At 45.8% G+C, this 12,521-nt stretch overlaps 1 protein-coding gene across 1 annotated transcript; it reads left to right on the top strand.

The window, feature by feature from the left end:
• Positions 1-7,135: 7,135 nt before the first annotated feature.
• Positions 7,136-11,687, top strand: LOC130371722 (stonustoxin subunit beta). The gene is made up of 5 exons (XM_056577582.1): positions 7,136-7,178; positions 9,812-9,844; positions 10,115-10,177; positions 10,698-10,840; positions 11,286-11,687. The coding sequence occupies exons 1-5, from the start codon at positions 7,136-7,138 to the stop codon at positions 11,685-11,687; spliced, it is 684 nt and encodes a 227-aa protein (XP_056433557.1).
• The last annotated feature ends 834 nt before the right edge of the window (positions 11,688-12,521 follow it).

The following is a 12,521-nucleotide window of genomic DNA, read 5'->3' as shown; positions in this document are numbered from 1 at the left end:
ACACACACACCGCAGGGATTAGAGTTCACTTGAAACATGAGAGAGAGAGAGAGAGAGAGTAAGGGAGACAGACAGAGAGAGAGAGAGAGAGAGAGGGAGAGAGGGTTAGGGAGAGAGGGTGGCAGAGAGAGAGAGAGAGAGAGAGAGAGAGAGAGAGAGAGAGAGAGAGAGAGAGAGAGAGAGAGAGAGAGAGAGGGAAAGAAAGACTCAGTGGGAGAGAGAGAGAGAGAGAGAGAGAGAGAGAGAGAGAGAGAGAGAGAGAGAGAGAGAGAGGGTGGCAGAGAGAGAGGGTGGTAGAGAGAGAGAGAGAGAGAGAGAGAGAGAGAGAGAGAGAGAGAGAGAGAGAGAGAGAGGGAGAGAGGGTTAGGGAGAGAGAGAGAGAGAGAGAGAGAGGGTGGCAGAGAGAGAGAGAGAGAGAGAGAGAGAGAGGGAAAGAAAGACTCAGTGGGAGAGAGAGAGAGAAGCTGGGAAAGAGACACAGAGATAGGAAAACGAATCACCTATAATGTACCCTATTAATCACCCATACATCGATAGATCATCAGTTATAATGTTTTTAGTCAGTAGGGCAAAACGGTTTAAAGCCAATACGGATTGCCCCGCCTACATCTTTAGTAGAGTTTAGTTAGCTCTAGATTCCATGTGCAGGGGTCATTCCATAAAGCGAGCGCTGCCAGGATCAGGGGTCCGATTCCCATATTTCTCCGAAGGTACCTACACTAATTGATTAGGAGTTACAGTCCCTGTGTGGCTCAGCTGGTAGAGCGAGGCACTAACCCTTCCCGGTTGGGGGTTCTATTTTCTGTGCGGCTCAGTTGGTAGAGCGAGGCTCCAACGCTGCCAGGATGAGGGCGTCCATTCCCCCCGGGGTTCACCCATAATTAGTACCCACTCTTGGTATATGTAAAAAAGCTTTGAAGGAATACCACACACTCTGCTGAGCTGGTCCCCACTGCCCGCCCGCTGCCAACATTTAACCAATGCCTTCTCGCCGCCATCTGGTCGACACTTTTTATATTAGGGGCGGAGCTGTGTGGCTTTTCAGGCTTCTCTATTTGCTCCAATCAGCCTTGGGGGTATAGCCAGAACATTTGATTGGCATTACCTGACCACCCAAAGCGGCAAATCACAGGCAGCTCATGCGAAAGCTGCGTTTAACCTCCTAGACCGCAATTTGAAATCATTTTGGCGTTTTCAACTGCATTTAAGACCAGATTTGAACCAGGATCGATCCATAGCGCTACTATGTCACCCACAACATCGCTTTACACACATTTGGTTATCCTTTGAGCCCAAGGCACATGCACATTTCAAGTTCAAGTTCATATGTAAGAAAGACTAGTGTTAGTGCCTATAAGAAAGATTATTGTTTGAAAAACGAAATTCAACTATTTTGACCCAACACTAAATATCTGCATGATTGATTGATGTATTGATCAATCCAGTGATGGGGCAGCAGTAAGATAACAGCGGAGCGAAGGATAACACGTCGAGCAACAGCGCCCCTGTGGCCCCCGGCGGCATTACAACAACTGGGAGCTGCACTGGGGTGACATCATGTCTTCAGGGGGTCAGGGTGTTAAACGTCTGGGAATCATCCCCCCCCCCCCTCCTCCTCCTCCCCCTCCTCCCCCCCCCCCCCCTCCTCCTCCCCTCCCCCCCCCCCTCCTCCTCCTCCCCCTCCTACAGCTCCTCTCATCTATTCTGGTAGACGGTGGGAGCTCCTGTTATAAATGCCTAAACAACGACTTCAAGGGGGGAGGGTTGGGTGGGAGGAGGGTTGGGGGGAGGGGGGGGAGGAGGAGGAGGGGGAGGAGAAGGAGGGACTCCTCCCCCCCTCCTCCCCTCCCCTCCTCCTTCTCCTGCTCCCTTTCCTCCAAATCCTCCTTATCTATGAAGAGGTGTGTGTGGGTGTGTGCGTGCGTGCGTGCGTGCGTGCGTGCGTGCGTGCGTGCGAGTGTATTTGTGTATGTGTGTGTGTAAGTGTAAGTGTGTGTATGTGTGTGTGTGTGCTATGCGCGTGCATGTATATGTGTATGTGTGCGTGCAAATCTGTGCCGTGCTGTGTGTGTGTGTGTGTGTGTGTGTGTGTGTGTGTGTGTGTGTGTTTGTGTGTTCCATCTGGAAGTGTTAATCCTTGAAGAGCCCTATACAGATCTTTGCTATATATAGTGTTATATCAAAACAAATCAGCCTTATTTACGGAGTGCGCTTCGTTCAAACAGCAGCAATAAAAAAGTGCTGCACAAGGGAAACAGCACAACAGGAACAGGAAATGAGTTTAAAAGAACTGCAAAAAATCGGGTTCAGAGTATGAGAGGTAAAGAATTAAACAAAGAAGAGGAAAAAGCTTGTTGTGTTATGGTTCCTCGGTTCTTCTGGCGGAGGCAGGGAGAGGACTCTATAGGCCTTGCTCGGGGGGTCAGGGGGTCTCAGCTCGTAGGGGGGGTCTGGAAGGAAACAACGTTTAGTTCCTGTTGAGTGACACAGATGTAGTGTAGGCTTCCTCATCTTGCCTGGCCGACATTTGAAATGTTTATTTTGTTGAATATGACATTAAAGTGCTACGCAAGACCTAACAATCGTCAATTGTAAAGTTGTCAGGAGCTGGATTAGAACAGCATGCATAAGAAATGTAGCTTTCCCTTTGGTTTCCAGCCCAGGCTCTGGGTCTCTCCCCCCCGGAGTTCTGCTTCTATGTCGTAGGACCGCCCTGTCCAGGATTGAATGAATTGCATTCAGTCAAACTAATTTTAGATTACAGCCGCCTCTCCTTAGAGTTACAGTGTAGTTCAAGCGTTGACAGCTGTCAATATTATTTGCTGCTTGTAGGCAGTGGGGGAGTGTGTTGATTTAGGAAACATTTCGAATATATAATATATATATATATATGTATAGGCCGATACATATTATTTCAATGTTTTTTATTTCAATACAGTCCCATGTACCAACTGCAGTACCCTCGTCCTCAACACTTTGTGTGCAGGATTGCTGTAGCATTATTTAAGGGCTGATCAGTATGGTTTTTTCATTAAACTTTACAAACGATTATGAGTGGAGCATATTTTCTTGTATCTCAGCGTCATCTTGTGGAAAGAACAGGAACTGCTGCTGCTGTTGCGCCAGTGTCGTCAGCTGTTGCATCAAGTAATGTTGTCAAGCTCCGTTTGGTTTTTTTAATGGTAATAGTAAAACTTAAAATAAGTTTTTTTAAATTATAATATGAATAGGATTATTACAATGATTGATACAAATACAGATATACCTTTTCTTCAAAATAGCTAAATAAGATTAATGTTGAAATGTATTCATTGTAAGGTTGTTATTCTATATTGAAGACATTGTGCTGGCCTATTTATTAATTGACAATAATCGACATGAACCGTTCCAGTTGCAGTTCCAAAACTGTCCGCAACTTGTCAGCAATGTTCCATTTTAGTCCCTAGTTCGAGCTCATTACGTCAGATGTGTTAATTGATACTTGGTGCACATTTGTGAACGTTAGTCACCGGTTTTTGTACTTGCAAGCTGAACGTCTGGAAGTCCAGACATCATAATCCTCATCTTAACAAGATTAGCCTACTAGTTTCATGTGTTTTTTCTAATGGGATGGCGCTGCATTTAATAAGAAGCCCGGGTTTGATTCCCGAATCCGTCTTCTTCCGTCTCTACTCTAACCTAACCCATGCCTAACCCTAATTAACTAGACGGTTTTATATTTATATAGTAGTGAGACCTCGTGGTAACACCATTTATGTGGATTATTGATGATAGGTGAAACTCTTACCTTCTTTATATGGTGGTGGATTTGAATGTAATCTGCGCGGTATGTGATGTCATGGCAACAAGCAGCCACACGGGGGAGGGAAAGACATTCTCCTCGCCCAGATCAGGGGCTGTAGGCCTACTCTGCATCAAAAGAGCCGTTTCTGGTCCCTCCCCCACCGAATCAAATAAATCTGGAGCCACAAAATTTGACACCTAAATTGGGGGTTTATCTTGGTTGATAAAAATATTAAAAACACTTTTCTATTATTTTCGTGTCACGGTATCACCTTGATCTCCAAAATAAGAGATGTCCCCTTTGAAAGAAAAAATAAAAAAGGCCATTATTTATTTCCATTTTCTTCAAAGCTCCAGGGAGCCACTGCAGAGGGGGGAGGTTTGCTGACCCCCTAGCCCAGACAGGGGTCTTGTACTCTCGTGGGACCATCCAGATATTTAAGTTCACCTTTCGTAGTGAAACGTAACGTGACGGTCTCATGGGTCTTGGGAACTGGAATGTGAATGTGTCGTTTTGGAAAGTTCTTTCTGATCCAAAGGTGGGGTTGGAATAAACAGTTTAAGGTTAGAGTTGAGATGTTGTAGGGTAGTAGTCTTCTAGTAGCCTATTTTGGAAATGTACTTCTATTTTACTTTAGTGTTGTTATATTGTTATTATCCCCGACATAACTTTTTTTTTTACTTTTTATTGTGTAAACTACTACCCAACATTACCATGCAAGCAATGGTATTAACCTTGTTGAACACACCAAATCTATTGTACAACCTACAATACTCCACTTGTGATGTAGTCGTGATATAGTTATTCTGCCTGTGTTTTTTGATCTGTCCGCACGCTGTCTGTGTTTAGGCGTTTAAGTGTTTTTATGTGTATTTCTACGCATGGTACAGATTAACCTCCACTACTGTACTTAGTCCAAAAAATCAGAGAAATGATCAGAATGCATGTGTCTCCGGCTCCATATTAGTCTGTCTGCTCTGACCTTCTGGCATGCAGGCACACACACGAACACACACACACACACACACACACACACACACACACACACACACACACACACACACACACACACACACACACACACACACACACACACACACACACACACACACACACAATTGCTAACACATTCAGGTTTTATTGCAGGGTTGAGTGACTGCTGTAGGATGAGGCACTGCACACATACACATATGGGACCTCAGAGAAACACACAGACACACACACACACACACACACACACCCACACACACACACACACACACACACACACACACACACACACACACACACACACACACTCAGGTTCTGTTGCAGGATGAGTAACTGCGTCGTCCACCCAACCCTGAGCGATGTTGTCTTGCCGTGACATGGCGCGAACAGCACTGGCAGCTGCTGAGGATCCCGGCGGCTCAAATGCGGCTCTCTGTGCATCACCTGCACACAGGGAGATCGTATATACACACCCTGAGCCACGAGACGGGGCTTCACATGTTGCTCTCTTTGGCTGCGTTCCCATTCAGCTTCCCTAGCGCTCCGTCCTAAGGCTTGATCCCTCGCGCTTTGAGCAGCAGGAGACGAGCCCTAGTGTGGGAACGTGAGGACCCCGGCATGGGCAGTGGAACGGACGGGGGCGGCAGAGTGGCCCGAGCGCTGACAGATTAGGATTTGCGATACAGTTTGATGCGGTTTGATTGCACTGTGGATCTCATCACCCTCAACACCCAACTGGTGCTGAGCTTTTCTACCCCGGCTAACTCTGTGGGGGGAGTCATGGACAAGGACCAGCCGGTCCCATTCCTCCCCAGAACAGCACAGAACAGAGATACTAGTGTTGCTTGTGTTGTGTTAAATGCAGGGACAAAATAGTATATTCTAATAATAGTCTGGGTGACCGCGGTCTCTCCCTCACTCTGAAGCCCTGAAGAGGTCAGGGTCTTGCTGCAAGTTCAAGTTCAAACTTTGAATCTATCTCAAGGGGAAATTCTTTGTGCATCAGTAACACACAACAGCATACGCCAAACCAAAATACACAACACTTCATCAGACACACACAGTCAACAAGTCAGTCTCTCCACGGGAGTTCCAACAACAACTTGGCCGAACCAGTGACCAAAGAGATGAAGCCGTCCGCTCTGTGTTTTATAACGGAAGGCGTGACGAATTCTGGCTAATGCCACTTTTCCATTCGGTCTTTTCAGGCTCATGTCCGCTGACCCCCGCTCACGGCTGCTTAGCGTGTTAGCCCTGTCTCCCACCAACAGCTGGTAACCGTGTGAGCCCGTCCCGTGCTAACAGCTAGACGCGTGTTAGCCTGGTTCCCAGAGAGGCCCGCTACAGCCAATAAACACGACGCAAATCTGTGCTTTTACGACGTGGGGCTTCAGGGTTGCCGTGGGCCCCCCCACTGACATCAAGGCGTTACAATGCTAAATAGCTCAGCGTTAATGCAGGTCGGGGACACGGTATGACCTTGTTTAGTCCACTCTGTGACTCTCTGCTTTTCACAGCTCAGGAACCTGTAGGCTGAGGGAAGCACGCGGGTCAAGGACTCCTCTGGTCAGAGTCGGTCTAATCGTTTTCTACAGCACTGCATGCGTGTTGTGATCATTACTGGGTGTTTGTGTGGGGGTACCTTCCGCGGTGTTGGCTGTGAACAAACAGGGCGGGGTGGTGAGAGGATTGATGGGCTCTGGGGGGTTCAGGTGTTTCGTTGACATTCTCCCTGTCATGCCATTGAGTACGGCACCAGGACCCCGCCTCATGAACACCGGCCGCACAGCAGTGTGTCACCACACCCTGGGTGCACGTGGACATCTGAACATGCAGTCACATGAATGTTTGCATATGCACAGGCGACCACACACATGCACGCACACACACACTCGCACACACGTACGCATGCTCACGGATACAAGAACTTACACACCACTGCAAACAGGCACGTACACACACACACGAATGCATACAAGCACGTACAAACACATTCACATGCATGCTAACGTGTACATACCCATACACACACACACACACATGGAGTCACGCCAACTGGTGGTCCGTCCATCATTGAGTACGTCCCCTCTTTCATCCTGACCCTCATCAGACTTTTTATGGACAGACCCTGCAGAGACAGGTCCAGTTACAGCGCCAGCCCTCCGGTCGCCCTCCTGTCCTATGCCTACCTTTGTCTCAGCGTCGCTCCTCCCAGCGGGCATATAAGACCAGTGCCAGGAGTAACCACAAGTGACCAGGCATAACCAGCAGTGACCAGGAGTAACCAGGAGCCACCAGGACTTACCAGGAGAAACAACGTCTTGAACCAGGAGGGAATCGAACCTGTGACCAGTCTGGATAATGCCCGCCAACACCAGGATCCTTGGTTCCGACAAGAAACACAGTGAGAAATACTAATAACGACTATGATTACATATAAAGTAAACATATTTACAACATATTAATTAGGTATTGATCATTAACATTAAATACATACTGGGTCTAATATTCTGACACGTCAATGTATGGTTGACGTGTTGAAACCAACAATGGTTTCATGTTCAACGTTAGGGTTAGAAGAACTGTGAAACAGTTTATTGACTTCATCCGGACCCTTTTTAACGGCTTAATCATCACATTTACAACCTTACAACAACAAACATTTACATTCAGGGCATTTGGTCGCTTTTATCCAAAGGTACTGACAGTAAGTAGCCTACATTTGTCCGAAGAAAGGGAAACAACGATACAACGTACGAGAACACCAATAAACCATCTGCATGCACATATATGTTTGTTTTGGTCTTTCAGTGTCGTGATTCGCGTTTATTTATCTGTTCTTTGGTTCTTTACCAGTAACCGTGACCACGGTGGTCTGGGGTGAATCAAGGATGCTGGCGCAGTAACGCTGCTGCCGTCTGGCAAATGTAATTAGTAGACTGAAGGACAGTGATACCCGCCAGGGCGCCGCCCCGGAGCTCTTTAACAGCCTCCGATAAGTCACCCGCCAAGTCTCAAAGGGACGCTTGTTTTCACCACCTGCTATATTCAAACACCAGCTTAACATTCCCCGTGCTGCCCATCTGGCCCTCGCATGTCAATAATATCTCTGAGCCCAGTATTATATACCTTTTAAACCCAATTACAACTATTCAGATAACACCTTTAAACCCATCCGTAATGTAATTATGCCATACTTTGAAACCCTAACATGATTATTAATATGTTATATCTGAACAACGTGAGCTCGAACATAAGAACTCTAATTCCTCTATACCCTTACCCTAAGTATTGTAATGCCTCCCTTAATCCAACCATAACTCTCATATAATACCTTTAGACTCAAGCATAATTCTAATATATTACCTCATAACTATTAGTATAATTCCTCTAAACAAAACCGTAACTTTTATAATGGTTCTAAGACATTACTATTAATATTTCACTGAAACATAACCATAACTATAAATATGATAGCTCTAAACCCCACCATGATAATTTATTCAATAGCTCTAAACATAACAATGACTAATACTTTTATATCGGTAAATATAACCATAACTATTAATATAACGTGTCTTAACATAAACATAACTATTAACATAATAGCTCTAAATATAACCATAACTATCATATAGTAGCTCTAAACATAACCATAACTATTAATATAATGGCTCCCAACATAAATGTATCTATTAACATGATAGCTCCAAATACAACAAAAACTATCAATAAAATGACTATAAACTTCGCCATAACTATCATATCATAACTCTTAACATCACCACAACTATTAACATAACAGCTCTAAAAAGCAGACATAACCGGGCTACTTCTACATTCCACCTTAACTACTAATAGAATCTCCGATCCGGTAGTGCCCTGACCTTTGACCTGGGTTTCTGGACGTTTACTGTAGTGTGGGATTCATCACATGTTTCCACAACACAAGACATAAATCAGTTCCACAGTCCATCCATCTTATCATTATTTCCATAGTCCATTCAACTAACCATTCTTTATTTTTTATCAATACTTTAGTATATAAAATCCAAGAAATGAGAGTAAATGCCTATCATGCGTTACAAGAATGCAAATAGAATTTGCTTGTTTTCTCAAATGTTTTCTCGCAAATTATTCATTGCATAATCGACCATGAACCCATAAAACAGCACAAGACGTTTTAGATTTGACACATGCCCACCAATCTATGCAGCCTTGCACTTTTTTTTGTCACTGCACAGCACACGCAGTGCAGTGACAAAAAATGTGAGGACGAGTGATGGTGGCAGTAGTTCCTGGATGTAACAGATAGTGTGTTTTAGTAACGAGAGCCACTTGATGCCTGTCCCTTGCCGTGGTTTTAGCTGGCTGATGACTGGCTGTGTAATGCAGAGCATTCAGCTTCTCAACCTGAGCGTAGAGGAACAAACCACAGAATACCCCCAGAGGAAACCAAAGTGCTGCTACAGTGTACTCAATAACACAAACCAGTACAGTATTTACTACACACTTAATAAAAACATCACACAATATGTAAATACAGACAGTTGTGGCCATATGGGTTTAAGTGTGATGACGTCAAGGAACCATTAACACACTTGTCAGGGAAAACTGTTGATACACAAGACGACCCGTCAGTAATTGAATCCACGTCTCTGCAGAGTCGGGTGCAATGGTGAGGAGATAACTATTGATGCAGCCTTCTCAGGCATGAGTCCGGGTTAATGGACCTCCTGGTCTGGTAGGTGGACCTCCTGCTGAATGACTTAGTCCTGGGAGGAGGAGAACCTGGGCAGTAATTCTTCAGTTACTTCATGTTTACGTTGCTTTGAGTGGACGCCGCAGAGTGAATGCAGGAGACACGGCCAGCGATATAAAGATAGCACCTCCCCTTACATCTCCTGTAGCATGAACGCCCGAATGTGCCGTCTACGAGGGAATCTATCTGTAGCCTGTTCTCCAGATAGAGCCCATCCTTCTTCTCCTACACATCCGTCTACATGTCCTCTAACACCTGCTGTTCTCTCTCCTCAGCCAAGAGGTCTAAAGATGGGAGCCCCCCTGCAGGTACGGCGCCATGCGAGCTCAGCCCCTCTGTAGTCTGAATGCTGTGTGGAATCCGTCTTAAATGTCAGGCTTTTGGTTGGATATACCTTACATGACCCTCTTCTACTGCCAACTTTTAGTTTGGTTATTATCCTCTACAAGTTGAGTCTTTAAATTAGTTTGTTTGACTATCTATAGTAAGTTAGTAATCTATTTATTGTTCTATTAGTTATCTATAAGTTGGTCTGCTGAGTTCGGTTCCTTTACTTTGTTCTCCTGTCGGTTCTCTAGAGAAGATCCCAGAATATGAAGCCAACATCCCAGAACCCAAGTGCCGAGCTGACCTCCTCAAATGTAAAAAACGTGCATCAATACATCAACGTACATAATCTGTTCATACCATCTTCACCTTGACAATTTAGCTAAACAGTTAGCCAACTGAAAAAATGTCCTGTCTCTTCGCCTTGCATTATGATGCAAAGTAACATCAGGCCGTACTTTTCTCCAACAGTCACCCATCCCTGTCTCATCTCATTGGGTTATGATTGGATAGTACCTTCACATCAAACTATTAAAGACCATCCCGTTAACAAGCCACATAGATACGAGCAGAATATTAAAATATACAAATAAGGATATTTCGCCAATTCTGGAGAACTACGGGAGAAAGTTTTCTCTGGGTGACATACAGGGCGTGTACAGTGAAAATCAGGAGGGGCAGCAAGAATTGGGTGCTGTTTTGGCAAATTGTGCCCTTCACACACATAACAAAACTGCTAACTGTATCTTAAGCTATCTTTAGGTGTGGGATCTCTCCTCTTCTACAACATTTGTGCAAGGTGTAATGTCTTTAAGAGTGACATCATCTTTCCAGATTCGTTGAAGCTGACCATGGACGATAAGACAGCCAATAAGACTCTTTGGGTCACAGAGGCCGGGGCCAAGGTGGCGCGCATGACGGACACCTCCACCTGCCCTGTCCTGGATCGGCCCGAACGCTACGAGCACGCGCCCCAGGTACGACAAGTACACGACGAATACATACTCTCTCAAAATATACACACCAAAATACACCACAGGTAGGTCTTCCTGGGGAGACGTTCTACTCCGTATGGGCGTGGTCAACGGGAGAGGGGTGTGGTCTAATCAAGAGGGGACGTGATTTGAACGTACTCCTTTTTAGGGTTACTGCGAACGAAACAGTAACAAGAAAATGGAGTAGGTTTGAATCCCAGGTTCATAAAACGGGTTCAGAATTACATCTCTGGTTCTATGTCTACCAGTCTACCAGTTTTTTAGGAGGCCTGTCCTCCTTAAGCTGGTTCAACATCTAGACCAAGGTTCTACGCTCATTATGCTTCTTCTCCATCAACACTGGTAGACTCAGAACCAAAGATCTATTCTGAACCCCCCCCCCCCCCCCCCAAACATCGTCACTTCCTCCTCCATCGTTGTGTTGCAGATTCTCTGCAAGGAGGGCATCACCGGTTTCCGTGGCTACTGGGAGGTGGAGTACTCAGGCTGGGTGGTGTTGGGCTTGGCCTACGAAGGCGCAGCGAGGAGGAACGGCCAGGGTCCCTGCGGCCTGGGGGAGAACGAGGAGTCCTGGGGCCTGGGCTGGGCCGGCACCAGCTACCACTACTGGCACGACGGGCGGGACCAGGAGATCGCCCACCCCCAGAGCCCCCTGCTGGGGCTGTACCTGGACCAGCCGGCGGGGCTCCTCAACTTCTACGCTGTGGAGGAGGTGGGGGAGGAGCAGAAGGAGGTGCACCTGCTGAAGCAGGTCAAGGCCACCTTCAAGCAGAAGATGATGCCTGGTTTCTGGGTGGGGACCCAGTCTTACTGCATCCTCCGCAGCTAGGAAGGGAACCGGCCAGTCAACGAGAGAACCACTAGTCAGTCCCCTAGAACCAGTCAGTCCACTAAAAAAAGAGGCAGACCACTAGAGCCAGTGCAGGAGAGAACCAGTCAGACCAATAAATCCAACCAGTCAGTCCACTAGAACGACTATAAACGAGACAGCACTCCTGTTTAGAAGTGGTTATGTTTTCATAATGTGCATTGTATATGAATGGCTGTTTTGGTAATGTACATGGTAATAAGTTGTGATTCTATACATGATTATATAGACTTAAACCTGTAAAGTCTACTATTTACAACTATATATCTAGTATTTTAAATAAGTATTTAATGATGATTTTATGTACTACTGTATTGTCTCTCATTGGACGTACGTATACGTATTACTATAGTTTTAATGAACTGAGGTGTGTATGTATTTGTATATTTTATTAATAATTATGTGTTCAAGGCCAGTGTTGAATAAAAGGTCAAATAAAGTCAGTGTTGGTCTCTAGTTGATAAACTGGCATGCACTCCATCAAGCCACAACTGTTACTGTCTGTTTATACAGCTGAGACGTCTCTCAACCTCAATTTGCATCTCAATCTCACGACCGTTTTCGAAATCGTGATCCAACGGGTCTGATGAAGCAGCCTCACATTTCCACGCGGCTGAAGACGTGCTGCTGGTTTTCCACGATGTCATACGATCTCCCCAGTCGAAGACATCCCCAAGCACCAACCCCCCCTCTCGTAGAAGAGCCCGCCGTAAAGCCGACGACGTACAGTATATGTTCCCAGGGGACGCTCTCCGGAGGATTCATACCTATCACCATGCCGACAAGACCAAACAC

This window comes from Gadus chalcogrammus, chromosome 18 (assembly GCF_026213295.1).
Source record: "Gadus chalcogrammus isolate NIFS_2021 chromosome 18, NIFS_Gcha_1.0, whole genome shotgun sequence".
In the NCBI taxonomy this organism is placed as follows: Eukaryota; Metazoa; Chordata; class Actinopteri; order Gadiformes; family Gadidae; genus Gadus; species Gadus chalcogrammus.
This window is presented reverse-complemented; position numbering and strand designations above follow the sequence as displayed.